The sequence below is a fragment of the Halichoeres trimaculatus genome, unplaced genomic scaffold (assembly GCF_033239565.1).
Source record: "Halichoeres trimaculatus isolate MK-OKI-2021-1 unplaced genomic scaffold, fHalTri1.1 fHalTri1_scaffold_3, whole genome shotgun sequence".
NCBI classification, from domain to species: Eukaryota; Metazoa; Chordata; class Actinopteri; order Labriformes; family Labridae; genus Halichoeres; species Halichoeres trimaculatus.
Window position 1 is genome coordinate 42,246,989 of NW_027437181.1, and position 18,070 is coordinate 42,265,058.

The 18,070-nt window shown below is 43.4% G+C and overlaps 1 protein-coding gene across 2 annotated transcripts in view; it reads right to left on the bottom strand.

Annotated features, from left to right (window-relative positions):
- Positions 1-14,450, bottom strand: part of mmp15b (matrix metallopeptidase 15b) — a 49,354-nt gene extending 34,904 nt beyond the window's left edge. For both annotated transcript variants that reach the window (XR_012598073.1, XM_074665810.1), the window contains exon 1: positions 13,577-14,450. Coding sequence is in view for 1 of the 2 variants with exons in the window: in XM_074665810.1 (XP_074521911.1) it covers positions 13,577-13,696 (120 nt within the window). In the remaining variant the exon portion in view is untranslated. The remainder of the gene's footprint in view (positions 1-13,576) is intronic.
- Positions 14,451-18,070: the final 3,620 nt, after the last annotated feature.

The following is an 18,070-nucleotide window of genomic DNA, read 5'->3' on the forward strand; positions in this document are numbered from 1 at the left end:
TGGAGGCCTGATGACAGACATGAGGGACTAAACGTAAAACTTGACCCAATCACAGATGACGCACAGTCTATCCCACCTGTTCTGTGAAAATTTAATATCAATCAAACACACACACACACACACACACACACAACCACACCGATGCACTGACATGTTCAGAAGCCTGAGATAAAAGATGTGCACAAACACACACACACCCACACAGACTTTCCCGCTTGGTGCTGTGGGAATGCAAAGGGTGTGTGTGTTGATTCATGTGGCTGTGTGCAGGTTTCAATCAGTCAAACACTCCTCCACTATCAGTGTTTACCAATCCAATCAAATAAAGAACATTCCAATCTTTATCCATTCTTTCACAGCCGCAAGAGACAAAAGCTGATGTCTCTAAATCTTTCTCTCTGAGTCTTATTCTCTGAGTTATTCTCTTTGAGTCTTTCATTATAAGTCTTTCACTTTGAGTCTTTCCCTCTTAGTCTCTTTCTCTAAGTCATTCTCTGAGTCTCTATCTCTGAGTCTTTCTTTTTCAGTCTTCCTCTCTGAGTCTTTCCCTCTGAGTCTTTTTCTTTCAGTCTTTCGGGGTCATTCTTTTTGAGTCTTTCTTTCTGGGTCTTTTTCTTTGAGTCTTTCTCTGAATCTGTCTTTGATCCATTCTCTCTGAGTATTTCTTTTTAATTCTTACTCTTGATTTATCATAATCTTATAAGGCTTTCTAACAAGAGCTCCTTTCACACACATGTACCCATGGAGACCTGCTCAAAGATCAATCCCAGATAATAAACAGAATTTATTATCAGTTCAGAGATTGATCTGTTCTCTTTGAGTCCTGCACAGCTCCACAGCGACAGTTTGAAAGATGAAACAAAGAAGGCAGAAAAAGGACCTCTTTGAAGGTAACTTCAGATGACTCCTTCATATTAACATCACAAAGCTCCTTTTCCGTTTGACTGAGATCAATACCCACAGGATGGGCTGGGTATGTTTATGTCATAATACGGAGGGGTGTGTGTGTGTGTGTGTATTTGTGTGTGTTAGAGCTGTTTCATCTGACTGTATGCATAAACACACAAAGCCAAAGTAAGGAGGTATCTGCATGAAACAAAAAATCAGTCACATCTGCAGGTTATACTTTGTTCTGTTTGGGATAAATTCAATAAGTATGACTATAACGCGGGGGGGGGGGCTGTCTAACCTGCCATCAGCATTAGACTGCTGCAGGGTTCATTTGTATAAAGGAAAAAAGACAACAGATAGAAAGAACTGAGAGCTGAATGAGGAAAGTTAACTCCACAACAACAGGCGGATAAGAACCCATCACTGTGGGATCACTGGGAATATTTTACTACCTCTAACCTTAAGGGGTACCCATCACGATACTTGGGTCACAATATGATAATATTACGATATCACAATATTGTGATAGAATGCGATATTCTACTCAAAGGACTATTTGATTAAAAGCAGCTTTTTTATTTCATTGTGTTTGAAATAATGAAAGTCAGATGACGTGTTTCATTCATATATTTAACTTATATAGTGCAACATATAGTGCATCAAGTTTGTCTCTTAAAGCACTGTGACATTAAACTAATGTAGCAAAAAAAATATTTGGTGACAGAAGTGGTCAGTTGGTGAAACTCATAAATGTCACTTGGTGTAGCCAATATTACTCATTTAAAATGAATACAGAGAGAAAACATTGACATTTTCAACATTGAAACCCACATCATCAAGTTTAGAAATAAAATATCTTGAATAGGCTTTGAGATCTTATTTGTTATAAGGTTTACGGGGAACATACATTGGAGCAACTCTTCAGTGCTATCTACCAAAGAGGAGGTGATGGTAGATGTACTTCCAACTCACCTAAAATATAAAATTTTAGTTCAACAAAAATATTGATATGAGAGTTGAAATATTCATATTTTATCACACGTCATACCATTGCGATATATTGCAGTATCTGTATTTTTTCACACCTCTACTAACCTTACCAACACTACCAAAACTCCTGACACTGCCAACCCTCCTAACTCTACAAATCTGACTAACCCTCCTAATGCTCCTAACCCTCACTCTACCAACCCTCTTAACCCTACCGACACTACCAACTGTACGAAACTTAGCAGCCCTACCAACTCCATCAACCTCACTAACCTTCCTAACTCTGCTAACCCTCCTATCACTACTCACCCTTCCCACCTTACTGACTCTGCTAACTCTACTAACCTTACAAACCCTTCTAACCCTACTCAAACTACTAACCTTACTAACCTTACCAACCCTAGTTACCCTACTAACCCAACTAACCTTACCAACCCTACTCACTCAAACTCTACCAACTCTTCTAACCCTTCAATCCCTGACAACAGTACTACCTTTACTAATGCTACAAACTCTACAAACCATTCTTACGCTACAAGGTCCGCCTAACCTCAAAGGATAAGTTCGGTTTATACGGCTTTTACATTGTTTATAGAATGAAGTAGAACAAAATACTCACCCAGAAGGTTTTCCTGATCCAAGCAGTGCTTCGGGAGATATTTAGATCCAAAATCGTGCAGCGGATGTCCCTATAATGGGATCCATCGGGGCATAGACAGCGCCGAAACAATGAGCCGCACTGTGCATGCGTGGAGGGGCAAACGTAAACAAAGTCTTCGTCAGTTCAGAGGTCAGTACAGCCACACAGCGCTGTCTGGAGTGACACAGACTGCAGCACAGGACTAACCCGGAGCGGACCATGATGGAATATTGGTGAAAAACACGAGTTTTTGGACGATTAATGCAGTTTTAGGAGCGGCGTTGTCTATGCCCCGATGAATCCCTTTATACGGACGCCCACTGCATGATTTTGGATCTAAATATCTTCCAAAGCACTGCTTGGATCAGGAAAGCCTTTTGGGTGAGTATTTTGTTCTACTTCATTCTATAAACAATGTAAAAGCTGTATAAACCGAACTTATCCTTTAACAGTATAGAAAAAACATTTCAAACAAACGGAAAAATCTTTATTGACGTTTGTCCCAACATGTTTGTAGCTGAGTAATGAGCAGGATAATATCATATATTAATAAAGCTGTATACATTACACCAGGAGGACCTAAAAGAGGGGAAAAAAATGGATAGATTCCCAAACACAAAATAGAAAGAACAGAAAAAAAAATAAACCCAAGGACAGTCCATTTCTTTGGTGTTCTCATGCTTGTTCTTGGTGCTCTCTCTGTAGTTTTGAGTCTTTCAGGAGGCTGTTTTAATCCGACATCCTGGTCCACGGGACCAAGAATTTACTGGATGAAACACTGCGCTGCTTAAGTAACACAGCTAGTGTTCCTGAACGGCTATGGATAAGATACACTGGTACTTTCAGCCTCTCTGTACATCAGCCTTTGACATCACTGAATGAACAAGTGAAAGTGACATTGTGTAGGAGGATGTTTGGAGAGTAGTACATCAGTGAGTGCATCTTCCATTAAAAGTCTGGAACCTTTTTTTTTTTAGAAATCAGCGACATCAACACAGATGAGTCTGTCTCTTCCACACATCGTTACGAACACATCAAAGAATCCACAGGCAAAGAGCCCTGAAGCTAAATCTTAGTAACTCTGCACCTGAAACCTGGAGTCTTTAAAGTTTGTCCACAGGCTGTCCACAGGTCAGGGGTCACACTGACTGAGTTCGGACCCTCAGGGTCTGGGATTAAAGCCTGAAGAGCTAATACTTCAGAGCTCCTTTCATTTTTAGATGACATCACTGCACAGGTATGTAGAGATACAAGGTGAGCTCTGATGACCGTCAGTGTGTTTTTCTGTCGTTCACTCAAACATGTTAAAACCCACACCTCTTATTCATTTAGTCATTTTTATTTTAAAAAAAAACAAAAAAATCTATTTGCTCTCTCCTGACATAGATCTCCTTCCCATACGAGCTAAAATACTGAGAGAATGGGTTTTTAATGATGCATGTCCCCTTTGATAATAAAGGCTCTAAATTTCAGTCGACAGTTTTCATCTCTTTAACTTGTAGGGGAGGGAGAAAAAAACACAATGTGTCGAAGTATCAGGATTTTTTTGTTTAATGATTCTGAATCATGACTTTCTGTTCATTTTTCTTCAAATTTAGGTCCTTTTCTTTAGTCTTTTAATGAGCTGGGTCAGAAAAAGTTAAGATGTCAAATCCCCTGAATAAATCCTAAAAACTGACTCACATGTGATGTGCAATATTTTGGAAAATATGGCTCCTGATAGTCTGTAAACATCAATATCATCATAATCATTCAACTTTTTCACATCTTCTGGAGTTAAAGAAGCCAACTAAAAATAAAAAAATTGCAAAAATATCGAAGAATTGCATTTCAAGTCAAATCAGCACCCCAAAAATTGTGAAAGAACAGAATTGGGAGAAAAGCATACAGTCCCAACCCTATTAACTTGTTTACCTTTTTAATCTGTGTGATGGATTTTGATTGGTCTTTTCTTCATGCTTAGTCTCGTGTATCTGAATCATTGTTATTTCTTTGTTTACTGTGTCCTCCTGGTGCAGCCTGTTTCATCCTGTTCTGTTGTTACACCTGTTCTCCCTTCAGGCATCAATAAAAAGTTATCTTAACTCTTTACTGATCTTTTCTTTACTCTATGTAATGGGCTGTACTGTGTCCTATGCATGGACTCTTTCTGTGCAGCGGATGCACTGCCTGTGACGGCTCTGTGAACGTGTGAGCAGGAAGAGGGCTGAACTGGTCATGACCCTGACCCACCTCGACTTTCAGATAAGAAAGCTTCAAACACACTGACATCCAACAACACACACACACACACACACACACACACACACACACACACACACACACACACACACACACACACACACACACACACACACACACTCACAGGAACACAAACATGCACTTCCTTGAACACTATCTGGAGGACTCTCTCACAGCTGGTGTGAGGGAAACAGGTGGTTCACGATCACACACTTTTCCCTACGAGCACGTGAATCAGTTTCAGAGAACAACAGCTCAACAGCTCACTCCAAACTCAACACATGATGGTAGTAGATATAGATGTGAGAGCAGACTGAGGAGCTACTGGACCATCCTTGATAGAGAGAAGAAAGCAACATCCTGTCCTGCAATCTAGACACCAACTACAGAACTGGAGAGAGCATCTCTGAGCTGCTGATCTCTGCTAAGCCACTTCAACCAGAAGAGGAAGTAAAAGCAGCATCAGTGTTTGAAGCTGTGATATTTTACTTATTTCTGGTAGACTCAACGTCCTCGGTACCACTCACCCCGTCATGACTCTGATCTTAACAAGCAACCACTCATTATACATCAAGGTAATTTGCTAAAACCAGGTTTGCTAGCTGTTCAGACAAGTGTTAGCAAACAGTCAATGGTTCAGAGGTGACGTCTAAAACTGAAAATCAGATTTTCTCACAACTTCCTGTGGTTCATCAGTCAAACATTCTATTTATTATTTTTAAGCTAAAAGCTAATTCAGGTCGATAAGATTCCATTAGATGGGCTGATGAGAGAATACAAAATAAATCTGCAATAACAAAAACACGTCCACTAAAGACAGGAAATCTTTCCTGAGCAGATTAGCACTGAGAGCTATTGATCGTTGTCTCATGTCAGCTAATGCTCATCGTACTTCATGCTGTCTGAGTGTAGAAACAAAGCACTGCTAGTTCATCCGCAGAGCAAACTGTGGATGAAGTACTGTGGGTACAGCTCTGGAGGGAAACACAGTGGGTGAAATACTGTGGGTAACTCCAACCTCCTCTTTCATCTCCCTCGTTCATCCGTCCTTGTTCCTTTATCTACTTTCCTCCCTCCTTGTTTCTCCCACCTCATCCCTTCCTCTTGGTTTCTCATTCCTCCTCATTTCTTCCTCCTTTTTTCTCCCTTCTCAGTCCTTCCTTCTTGTTCCTCCCTCCTCCTTCCTACTTCTTCAGTCCTTCCTCCTAAGTCCCCCTTCCTTGTTCCTCCCTCCTTGTACTTCCCTGATCCACTGCTCCATGTGGTTTCTGCTCTCATACTGGACCGGAAGGTGAAGGGGAGAAGCTTTCACGTCTGTTGGTTTTGTGTCTGTGTACATCCAGGCGGCTCTTCCACCCCCTCCTCTGGTTCTTGGAGTATTTACTACCAGCTGTAGTTGGGTGGAAGAGCAGAGCTGCAGCGCTGCGGGGAAGATGTATGGAGGCATGTGAACCCTGCCATCCCTCACTCCAGCCCTCTAAAACAGTAAAGTGCTTCAGTCTGGACGCTCACCTTCCCTCACGGGCCGGCCTGAATACAAAACGAGCCTGAGACAACAGGAGGGGCGGGGTGGTGCTGGTGTGTGAGTGTACACCAGGCCTCGTCTATTTAATGGTCTTTCAAAGAGTCCTTGAGCTTACCTGCCAAATCCAGACCCAGCAATATACAACGAGTTGTAAAAGCTGCCAGGAGTGTGTACGTGGGCGTGTGTAAGAGTGTGTGTGTCCAACACAATGTCAGCCAAGATACTAACAGAGCTTTTATTCAAGTCTTGGTCTGCTGCCATCCCCGACCCCCTGAAGTTGGCCAAGAGGAAGGAGAAGTAAATGGAGAAGTGAGGAAGAGTAAAACAAGGGACAGGGACAGATGGACAGGACAAAGACAATCTCATCTGTTCAGTTTGTAGCTTTGAGGACAAACAAACTGATTTAGAGGGCAAACAGCAACTTTGACAGCTCATGTCTGGGTTTCAAATGATAATCTGCTCAATAAGGTAGCTGCAGCCAGGGTCGATGAGCAGAGCCGCGTCGGTTTACTCCATGATAGGACAAAGCAACAGTCACTGCCAGTGACTGTTGTAATGAGTGTGGATCTGGTTTTAGTAACCAGTGACTCACTGGTTACTAAAACCAGATCCACACCAGATCTACACCATACTTTCCCCAGATCTACACCAGATCTATACCAGATCTACACCATACTTTCCCCAGATCTACACCAGATCTACAACAGACCCTTACCAAACGTTCACCAGACCTTTACTAAAATGACACCAGATCCACGCAAAACCTTCACCAGCCCTACACCATATCTACACCTGACTGTTACCAAATCTATTGCAGCTCCTTTACCAGATTTACATCAGACTTTCACCAAACCCACACCAGACCTTTACCAGAACTACATCAGATCTACATCAGACCTACACCAGACCTTGTCCAGACTTGCTGAAATTGGGCCCCAAACACAAAGTTCTACTTATAACTCTGCCTCCAAAGGGCTGGCCAATCAGAGTGAAGGGGGGTTGTGGAGCAGGGAGCCTTAAAGAGACAGCAGTTTAAACAAAGTGCTTCAGTCAGAGGCTGAAATAAGGGTTTACTAAAACACTGGAGAAAGAAAATTGGGATTTTTATTTCAGCTGCAAATCATGTACAGTTACTACGGGGGCACCAGAGGGACAGAATAAAGCTCTAAAGAGTAAAATGTGCTCTGAATTAAATAATCTGTTGACCTCTGAAAAAAAGCTCCTGTCAGAGCATATATATATAAATTCTGAAGTACACAACAAGTTTAGTGAAGTTTAAGAAAGTCCACTGTGAGTCCTCCACAGGATCTTCAACCCTCACTAGGAGTGTCATGGTTGGTCAACACTGCCAGCAGAATGTAACCCTTATGAACGAGTCAGCTCCCATGCTACTCATGTTTAGCAGGTTTATCATGGACTCTTAGAGCTCAGCTGCTGAGTGGCAAGTGATCTCCCACCCTGGGTATCTGTGCTGTGAGTGCTGCACAAACAGAGGGACCTGGATGTGACAGGGAAACAAAAAAAAACAAAAAAGAAACAGCAGCTTCTGCAGCAGCACCCTGACTTTAACCCTGTTCAGGAGCATATCACCCTCCAAGAGCAGAGGCAGCCTGCAGGGTATCTGAGCAGACCACATCGAGTTTGACAAGGAGACACACAGGACATCTCTCTTTTAATCACTCGCCAAACAGTCAAAGGTGTGAGCCACCATGTGAGTTTCCTCCTTTGTCAGCCTCTCTTTCTGTCCATGCACTAAACAGTAGGGCTGCACAATTAATCGATTTTAAAACAACATCACAATGTAAAAGAATGCAATTTTCCAATCAGAAAGGCTGCAATTAAAAAAAAAAAAAGTTTAATGTAAAAAGTCAAAATGCTGTTTTTTTCTGGCAAAAAAATAAACCCTGTGAGCTACAAAGCTCCATCCAGTAGAATGATCTCTGACAACGGGAGGTCAGTAAATTTTTACAGTGTTCCTTTTTCTTTTTCATTCAAGAAATACAAAAAGAGACTTGTTTAAATGTCAACAATATCTTTTGTCATGTTAGTCATACTATAAATTGACCTAAAACTTGTGTTAAGTGAACAATGTAGAAGATAAATGTCCCCCCCAAAATTGTATGCTAAATCGCAATCGCAATATTGGTCTGAAAAAATCGCAATTAGATTATTTTCCAAAATCGTTCAGCCTTACTAAACAGCGGAGCAAACTCTTAACCATTCCACGAACTCTAAGATCTGAGGGTTAAACGCTAGCTTAACAGATAGATAGGAGCCACATGGCTGTGTCTTCATTGGACCGTTAATGATTCTTAGTGAGCAGTGGATAAATGCTGAGAGCAGCTCTGACACTCTCAGATACAGCTCCTTTTGTGTGGGATTCCCCTTACTCATGCCATCACTGTTTCAGCGTGAGTCTGTGACAGCCAATCACAGGGGAGCACAGGGGAAGTGGCTAGAATGTGCAGGGACGGCACGCTGCAGATAACACAGATACAGCCAAGATACACATTCAGGAAGTTTCCCAGTAAGGAGGTGGAGAAAGTCACTGGATACCAGTGTCCTTGCCGTTCTGCGTCTGCTGCAGCAGCTGTTTCATATTTCTGTCTCTGCCTGTTCAGCGTCTCATCATCATTTCTCCTCTGCCTCACTCCTTTATCAGGTTTGCTCCAACAGCTCTCCTCACACAAGAGAGGCCATTGTTTTCCCTGACATGCCTCCGAGTCCCAGGCCCAGCATGCCTGTGCACAGTGTATGTGTGTGTGTGTGTGTGTGTGTGTGTGTGTGTGTGTGTGTGTGTGTGTGTGTGTGTGTGTGTGTCCCAGTTAGAGAACAGCTGTTACATTCAGCCATCACATGCCGCACAGCCGAGAGTTACTGCTACCATCTCCAACAACTTTCCCCCTCTCACTCCTTCTCTCCGTCTCTGTCTTTGTCGTAACTTCCTCAGAAAACATGTCGCGGCTGCTGCTGCTGCTGCTGCTGTGATCACATTGCCTCTTCTCCCATCACAAACATTCAGCTCCCTCCAGATCCCTGCTTTTCCCCTGGCTCCTCTCTGCCCTCCTACTTCATCCTTTTAGTCCAGACAGAGTGGGAGTGGAGGTCACAGCACAGACTGAACTGCATGTGGAAGGTGGGGGTCAGGAGGAGCCGGTGTGTTTGAATGTGTGATTTGAAGCGTGCAGTTGGTGTTTAATGAAGTTTCAGCACAGTCCCACATAGTCTGGATTTGGATCAGAGAGGCTGGCTGCCCTCTGTCATACCTGTGATGTAACTCTACATAAATATGTTGATAAGGTTGTCCTTTAGCAAACTTTATTGTAGAATCTGCAGAGTAAGTCTCACCTCCTCCTCCTCCCCCTCTTTTCACGTGTTAAAACCACGTGTCTGTAAATATCATTAGAAAATGTGCGCCATCTCCTCCTGCTACCTGCTCTGTCTCAAAGTTTATTTAATGAAGCAGACTGCTCTGATGGTATTTGAGTCAAAAACAGAGTCCTGCAGCTCCAGTTCCCACCTGGCTGTGACCAGCTGTTAGCATCTCCACTCTGTGTTGCACAGAGCTAAGCTGTGAGCTCTCATCCTGACAGAGTAAACAGGAATCACTGTTTATAATGAGGTGGAATATATATATATATATATATATATATATATATATATATATATATATATATATATATATATATATATATATATATAAGTATTTTCATTACTTACAGGTTATGTTAAATGAGTGTGTGTTGTGATACAAACATTTCGATTGATGTCTTATGTTTGTTTGTGTGGCGGAAAATAGCGTATTTTCTTTATGTTGCGCTGCTAATGCTACATAGCAAAGTAAAGCTATATTTATGTCTGATAGACGTAATTTTCTGATTCTCCTTCTGTTTTTTATTATTTGCAGATACCATACACTGTCGACATTGTTGATATGTACCACCACCAGTAGGAATGGGTACCTTTCACATTTGAAACGATACGGTACTGTTGCCTGATACCTGGCAATTGGTACCAGTACTCAACGGTACCACTTTAAGGTACTTTTTTGTGTTTACGTGGTAGAAAATATTAATTTGTTTAAAAATACGATGTAAAAAAATTTCAGTCTAACAAATTTACTCTTCAATCCTGTGTTCATGTACAGCATGAAAAATCGCCTACTCTTCCACTCCTTCACAGTTCCAAGGATGCATTTAGTTACCTAAACATGGGACCTTTTGGGGTTTTTTTAGGTTAATCGGTACCCAGTACTTTTCACAGAATTTGGTCGGTACCTCTAAAACTACCTAATTCAGTACCCATCCCTACTAATTAGTGGCTGTTTGACATTAATGTTACTCATCATTCGTCCTCCACATTGATTCAATCTCCATGCATCCTGCTGTTGTTGTAATGCAGTTACACAAAGATATACAATGTACTGAACTGTGAACTGTGTGTCCATGTTTACTCTCTGACTGGAGTATCTGTGTGGATGACGTGTCCCAGCATCATTCAGCATCATTTAGCATTCAAACACAGGAGTCAGTAGCTTCAACTCGGACAGTGGACACTGGAACACCCCACAGCACTAAGGAGATGTATGTCTTATTTGAACATTATTATTATTACACATTATTTGAACAGCCACCAAACCTCACAAGGTTGAGCTGGGCCCTCAGTGTGGCCTCACTCAGGAACTGTACGGTATTAGAAGTGTGGTTCAAGGTGGACTTTCTTATACACTCAGAGCTCATTACGCTCACACAGATACACACCGGGTCTTGTACACACCGGTACCACTGGTCTTTAAGGTTTAAGACCTCAGATCTTTGACCCATGAGAAAAAGGTCAAACTTCTCAGGGTATAGTTTGTACATGAGGAAAAAATGGATTGTAAGACTGTCAGACACAGCTGAGTTTGAAGGCCTCTATCTACCAGTCCATCTGCGCCAAAAACCCTGACTTCTGGCCAAGAGATCTGGGTTCTGACCAAGAGACTGAGGTGCTGGCTGGGATCTAGAGCTTGGAGTGGAGGCACTGCTCCTTTACATCAAGCACCAGAGGTGTTTCAGGGATTTGAAAAGCATGAGACCTGAACACCTCCCTCTGGTGAGGATTTGGGCGAGTTCAGCTGGGAGGAGACCCCAGGGCAATCAGTGGAGGGATCATTTGTCCCACCTGGCCTGGGAGTGCACCCGTGTCCCCCAGAAGGAGCCAGATAAAGTTGCTGAGGAGAGGACGTCTGGGTCGACTAGCTGCTCCTGCAGCGACCTGAGCTCAGATCAACAAGTGGAAATGCTTGAATTAAAGTTTCCTGTGAAAACTCCCAGAAATGGACGAGAGGACTCAGAGAATAAGATTTCAAGAGGAAAACACATTCATTACTTTTCTGTCAACAAAACCTGAACCTGAAAATTCAGAAGCAGAGCTCTGATCTTTACTTCACAGTTCACTCCAGGCTTCCACTAAGTCTGGGCTCTTTGTCTACAGGATGAATGAAGGGATGAGCTCTGAATGCAAACTGTGTCTTTTGCTGCCTGAGTTTTAGATCTTTGCAGTCTGAATGTGTGGGTTGAGAAGCAGCAACAGCTGCCAGAGACAAACACAGGTATGTCAGAGGCTCACATACATCAGAGACTCATGAAACTGCATCAAACTCCTGAGCTGATGGATATTCGGCTCCGTGTTCAAGAAGTAAAAACCAAGAGAATGAAGCTCTTTCATTACTGACCCTTTGATCAAAAAATCTGAAGTGTTGGAAGAAGAGTCTCAGAGGTGAAATGAACAGAGTGAGGGACTGAAGCCATGTGCAGCATCTGCCAGCAAACCCTAACCCTGCTGCTCAGCCTGCTCCAGAAAAAGTGCAGAGCAATGTGTCGCACACACACACACACACACACACACACACACACACACACACACACACACACACACACACACACACACACACACACGCAGCAGGGATCTGTTATTACACCACTAGACCCCCAGATCACTGAGTTGGTATTGCAACCTCAGCAGTAGACAGTCATTCTCTGCCTGCATGCCTGTCTGTCTGTCTGTCTGCCTGCCTGTCTGTCTGTCTGTCCATCCTTCTGTCTGTCTGTCTCTCTGTCTATCCTTCTGTCTGTCTGCCTGCCTGTCTGCCTGCCTGTCTGTAACAGCAGCAGCCATCCCTGACCACACAGCCAGCACTCAACCCACAAGTTGTGAAGTGAGCAGGATGCCTGCTGGACCAGACCTCAGGACCAGGATCAGACCACAGGACCAGGATCAGCTGTTTTAAGATTGGGTTTGATGCCTTCAGAATCTGAGGACACATCTGAGGCAAAATGAAGAGAGGGAGCACCAGAGTCCTTCATGGACCACAGAGGGGGCACCAGAAGCCCCCCCAAGGAAACACAAAGACTCCAGTAGGTCTGATCAATAGCTCCTGAAGTGATGACGGGGCACAGTTCACTCTCTGCTTCACTTTGAGTCCTGTTGAACCCTTTAAGCTTTAAAGACCTGGACCATTGGGGTCCTGGTCCTGGTATTTCTATTCTACTGAAGCACTCAGCATCAGGTACCATACATCATTTGATTGAGGAAAACCTCACCTCTCAACCTGCCTCATTCATGGTCCCACTTTAACGTTTGTTTTCAACCTCTTTTTTTTTCTTTTAGTCTTAAAGTTTGTGCTTTTTCTGTGAACTCAAATTAAAAAATCTGGAAGATTTTCTTTCTTTTTAGTTAGAAATTTGAACTCACATGTTTTAGACTTCCAAATAAACTTTTGTCACCATCAAACCTTTACCAAGCAGTTTACTGGATTCTTGTTCAAAAACAGAGTCCAAAAGTGACCAGCTTTTAAAAGACCTGTCCTGACCTTGTCCTGATCTGCCACCCTATTTTCCTTTTGACTCCACTTCAGATAAACTCCCTGACCCTGCTTGGATCAACTTACAACCAGTCGATCAAATAATCATTTAGTCTTTATTTAAACAGCACCAAATGATGAAAAACGCCCCATCAACCAAATGATCTGCTGTGCCTGTGCACTGGGCCTCTTTCATTCCTCTGGTTCATTTTTGAAACTGTCACCAACTCAACATCATTGAGTTTTCCTACATTCAGGTTTGAGCTGGTTGTTAAGCAGCATGTCCTGTCTGAAGAACCTTAACACGCTGAGTTTGCTTGATCTGATGAATAATCTTGTTTTTGGAGTAGCTGTCTCAAGAACAGAGTCCTCAGGCAGGTAACCAAACCTTCAGCTTGGAATAACACGCTCAGTCTGACAAGGAAGAAAGGGACACATGTTTTACCTCTGCGTTGAAGCTAGAGTCACCTTCCGCCGCGTGCGCCCCGAGCGCACACAAGCACAGCGCGAGGACGGTCCGTCTCCACAGCAACAACAAGCAACTGCTCCGCGAGGATGGGGCCATGGTCCGGGAGCTCGGGCTGAGTTCGTCCTGCCTTGGCGTCGATGGAGCTGTGGGGAGTGTTGGGTGACTCTGTTGCGGAAATGCCGGCAGCTGCTGCGCAACGAGCTCCGGTTAGAATCTGTTTCCTACCGAGAACGGTGCAACCGTCAACTGTGTGTCCTCACAGAGAGCTCCATGCCAGGTCTGAACTGTTCCCTCATAAACGTCTGTCCGTCAGTCACACAATGTGCAGCTTCCCGCACAGCTGGTCTCTGTCTCACCTTTCTTTCTTCGCGGTGATCCGTTCACTCCACAGAGCGCGCGTCTCTCCTGATCAGCATCAGCCTAATTAGTAACCTTGGAAGCGCGCCTCACATCAACATGCTGATGCCTGGTATCAGTGGAGTGGGTTCACACTGCAGGTAGAGTCAGTCAGTCTGTGCCCTCATGCTCAAACCACGCGGATCAGACCCGGGCCGCTGAGAACGCCTCGTGAAGTGGAGCTGACCCTGAGAAAGTTCCGCTCTCCCACAGATAACTTCGCCGCACTTGTCCGACTCCTCCGGCAGCAGACAGGAGCGCTGTGGGATCTGGGAGCGAGCACGGCCGGTTTCTCTGTGCAACAGTCCTCTGACGGTCCTCCGCGTTCAGTTCTCCGTCTCTGACGGGGTCTAACGAAGGCCGAGTTTCCTCAGCTGCTGTGGCTGCTGTCTACACTCTGGCTGGCGTTGTCTTCCTACCGGACCAGGACAGATAGTGGACCTCTGTGCGTGGTGTGTCGGGACCAAACGTGGAAATGTTTGCGTCAAGCCCAACACCAGGGAAACGAGATGCGCTTTCCATGACTTTCAAAATAAAAGAGACAAGCACTCCAACCTGCTCAGTGCGCCCTGACAACAGGAGATGGATCAGATACACAAAGTTCAATCTGTTGACTCTCAGCAAAGGATACTTCCAGAAATAAACACACGTGGCAAAACCGTGAAACAAACAAATGAAAACATCAGCAAATAATCAAGACAAACATTAAGAAAAACGAAAACAAAACAAAACAAAACAGAAAAGTCAGGGCTCTTGGATTTGATGAGCTTGTGAAAGAAACATAAAAAAAGGCATTGTTACAGGGAGAGTGGATTGTACACAGGATTAATCAAAGTGTAATTGCCCAGAAAAAAAAAAGATTTATAAATAAATCAATTAACAAATGTGTGTTTTGTTTATTTTTATTTATTTTTTTTGTCTGTTGTTGTTGTTTGTCTCTGTTTTTGTTTTTTTAATTCTTCAGAATAAATGTGGCCACCTCATGCTCTGTGGCAGGAGTTCCAAAACTTCCCATCCAGTAACCCTACTAAAATGGTGAGGATGGACACGAGCAGCCCCATACCACAGGGAAACACTGGGAAAATCTATAAAAGAAGTGTAAGAAAAATAAAAACAAAACAAACAGAAAACCTTCAAAGTTACTGAATTTTAACTGATCAATGTTAAGTTCAGTAACTGTCTGTGTGTATTGCTTTTTTTTTTCCAAAATTAATCTCTGGCAACTGATATTGTCAACCTGGTTAAAAACAGATTAAACAATTCTGTCTGCCTGGTTTTATCTCAGATATATGCAGCAATGTATGAAATGTGTAACTGTTGGAAGTTTTTGTTTGTTTGCTTGTTTTTGTTTAGTTTAGTTTTGGAAAGCTTTACGTGACCCAACTTTTGATTTTTCATGTTCACCCAGGGGGTCCCAGGCCTCACTTTGAGGAACATGGCTCTAAGGATTCCCTCGTGTCTTGTCCCTTTCATCCTATCTCATCGGCCCTTCTTCTTTTTACCAATCAATATACCTTAAATTAAAAATGAAATAATGAAAACTTTGAAATATGTTCAACAGTTTGGTTTCAAGCATAAAAAACGTGATGAGATGAGAAAAATGATGAGATAGGTCTATTAATATCAGCATTTAGGAAATTTACGCATTCACAGAGTTGGCAATTTTTTGCCAGCAATCCCTTCGGCTTCTCACGGCCCGCGTCGTTCTCCTGGCCTGGATAATACTGCGGTACTCCTCTTATTTTTGCAGGATTATTTGCTGCTCCTCCGCTGTAAAGTAGGCTGCTCTCCCTTCCAGTGTCCGTTGAAAATGCTCCGGGGCTGCTAAGATCCCAACCGGATTCACTTATCGAGTTGATAACGAGCTTCGTAGTACAGCAGATCTGGATAACGGAGATCCGGTGAAGTTCAGCGAGTTGTCACAGAGTTATCCTGGATGACTTAATCCAGCTTCGCAGTACAGGCCCCTGGAGAAAAAACCAAACAAACTGTGTTTGCTCCACATCACAGTGTGATTGAATGAGTACTGTATTCATTCAGATTTAATCCCTTGATATCTCTTTAAATCTTGGCTCCTTCTGAAATACGACAGGATGAAACTCTTTCTTAGCTCAGGGTAGATGATAAAAAAAAATTTTTTTAAAAGTTTTCCCCTGGTGGCTGTTTATTCTAAGTTTTATTTTGAAGGCGCAGAACTTCCGTTGCTGTTGTGTCCCATGTCAGACTTGACAGATCTGGTCAACGGTCTTTATCAGCTGACGGGTGGAGGCGGGGGGGAGCAGAGGAAGAGCCGGAGGCGGCGCCAGTAAACATGACCCTCCCCCCTTTATAGTAAGGCGATAGATCTCTCTCTCTCTCTCTCTCTCTCTCTCTCTCTCTCTCTCTCTCTCTCACACACACACACACACACACACACACACACACACACACACACACACAATGAGGTTTTTCAAGTCAAGGTTAAGCACACACTTTTTACAGTATCTTATTTAAACATTAAGGCAACAATAAGTAGCTGTTAGCTCATGGATGATCAGGTATCACGTGCTCAGGTGAGGAGGAAGCACCTGTCATCACAGCTCACACCCGATAAGGATCACAGCGACTGGTGTTTGTTCCTCAGGCTGTCACTTCCTGTGTGTTGGTGTGTCAGAGGCTGTTTCTTAAAGCCCAGGTACCTTGCCTTGCCTTGGAAGGCAGTGCCTTCGAAGCCACTTCCTTCCAATCCAAGGCAAGTGTCCTGCTTCTGATCAAAAGGAGATGCTAATGGAACAGCCCACAAAGGGTGCGTCTCAAAGCTCCAAAGTTCCATCCTTCCTTCCTCCACTTGCGTCGTTCTCTTGCGTCTTAGTCCCTCCCACCAGAGATGCATGGGAGAGACGCGAGGAAATAAAGAGAGGAGAGAGGAACGGAGGAGATTCGTTTTATAGAGCATTGGGACATCCTCTCCTTCGGAGCGTCACATGAAGCGACGAGTTTCAGTGATGATGCCATCAGCTGATCACCTCTGGATCATCTGTCAGTCAGCTCTAACAGCTGTTTGTGCGTCTGGGCACGTGCGCTGTAATAACTCTGATCAAACAGAAACAGTAACAGAGCTTTGTCTGTTCTTTTAACCAGTTAAACACACACGTAACCATAAAGAAAACCTGCTCTCTGTTTATTCTGTGTGCTGTTTAGAAGCTCACGGATCACTTTTCCGGTAAAATGCGTAATTGTGAGATTATTTATGAATTATTTATCCTTTATCTTGAGCCCATCTGATCGTGAACTCTGAAGCTTCAGAGTTCACGATCAGATAAAGTGGGTTATATTACTATCAATATGACCCACCTTATTGTGTCTCAGGAAGATATTATTGATCAGTCAGTTTTCTGTATTAATCCTCTGATTATATTGATTTGATGATGGTTGTGTTCAGTGTTTTGTGCTCTAAACTCACAGCGAACCCTTTAATACCAGATTTATGATCAGTTTCTGAACGATCCTCCGTGCCCGTCCTCAGCTCGTCTTTTCTCTCACTAAACTCCGTTGTGTTTGTGAAGTTTCATGTGAAGTCTGAGCTGCTGCAGCGTCCAATCAGAGAGTGATATTCCATATGGGGGCGTGTCGGTCAGTGAAAAGACTTCCGCAAAGCCGGCTCTCGTGTCTCCTTGATCATAGCTCCTCCGATCAGTCTCCTCTCTCCTCTCTCCTCTCTCCTCTGAGCGCAATTATCGCTTTGGGACAGTCTTCAAAATGGCGACTGGGAAAGTACTTCCGGTGTCGTGGAGGAGATAGGACGGAGGAAGCACGAAGTTAACGCATTGAGACGCACCCCAAGGCATATTTTTTACCATCAGATTCCTTTCACAAATTTTTGAGTAATTGGAGTCACATTGTCTCACATAACATGTGTTATAGTGTGGACAGTGCTTGGAAAGTTAATACAAACGTGGGAGGAGCTCAAGCGGCTACTAATATTGCCATGGCTTGCCACTTTTGTATGCTTTTTGCTTTTTTATTGTCACATCATTGACACTCTGCAGGTGCAGCTTCTCAGTAATTATAGTTACGTGAGTGACACTAAAAAGA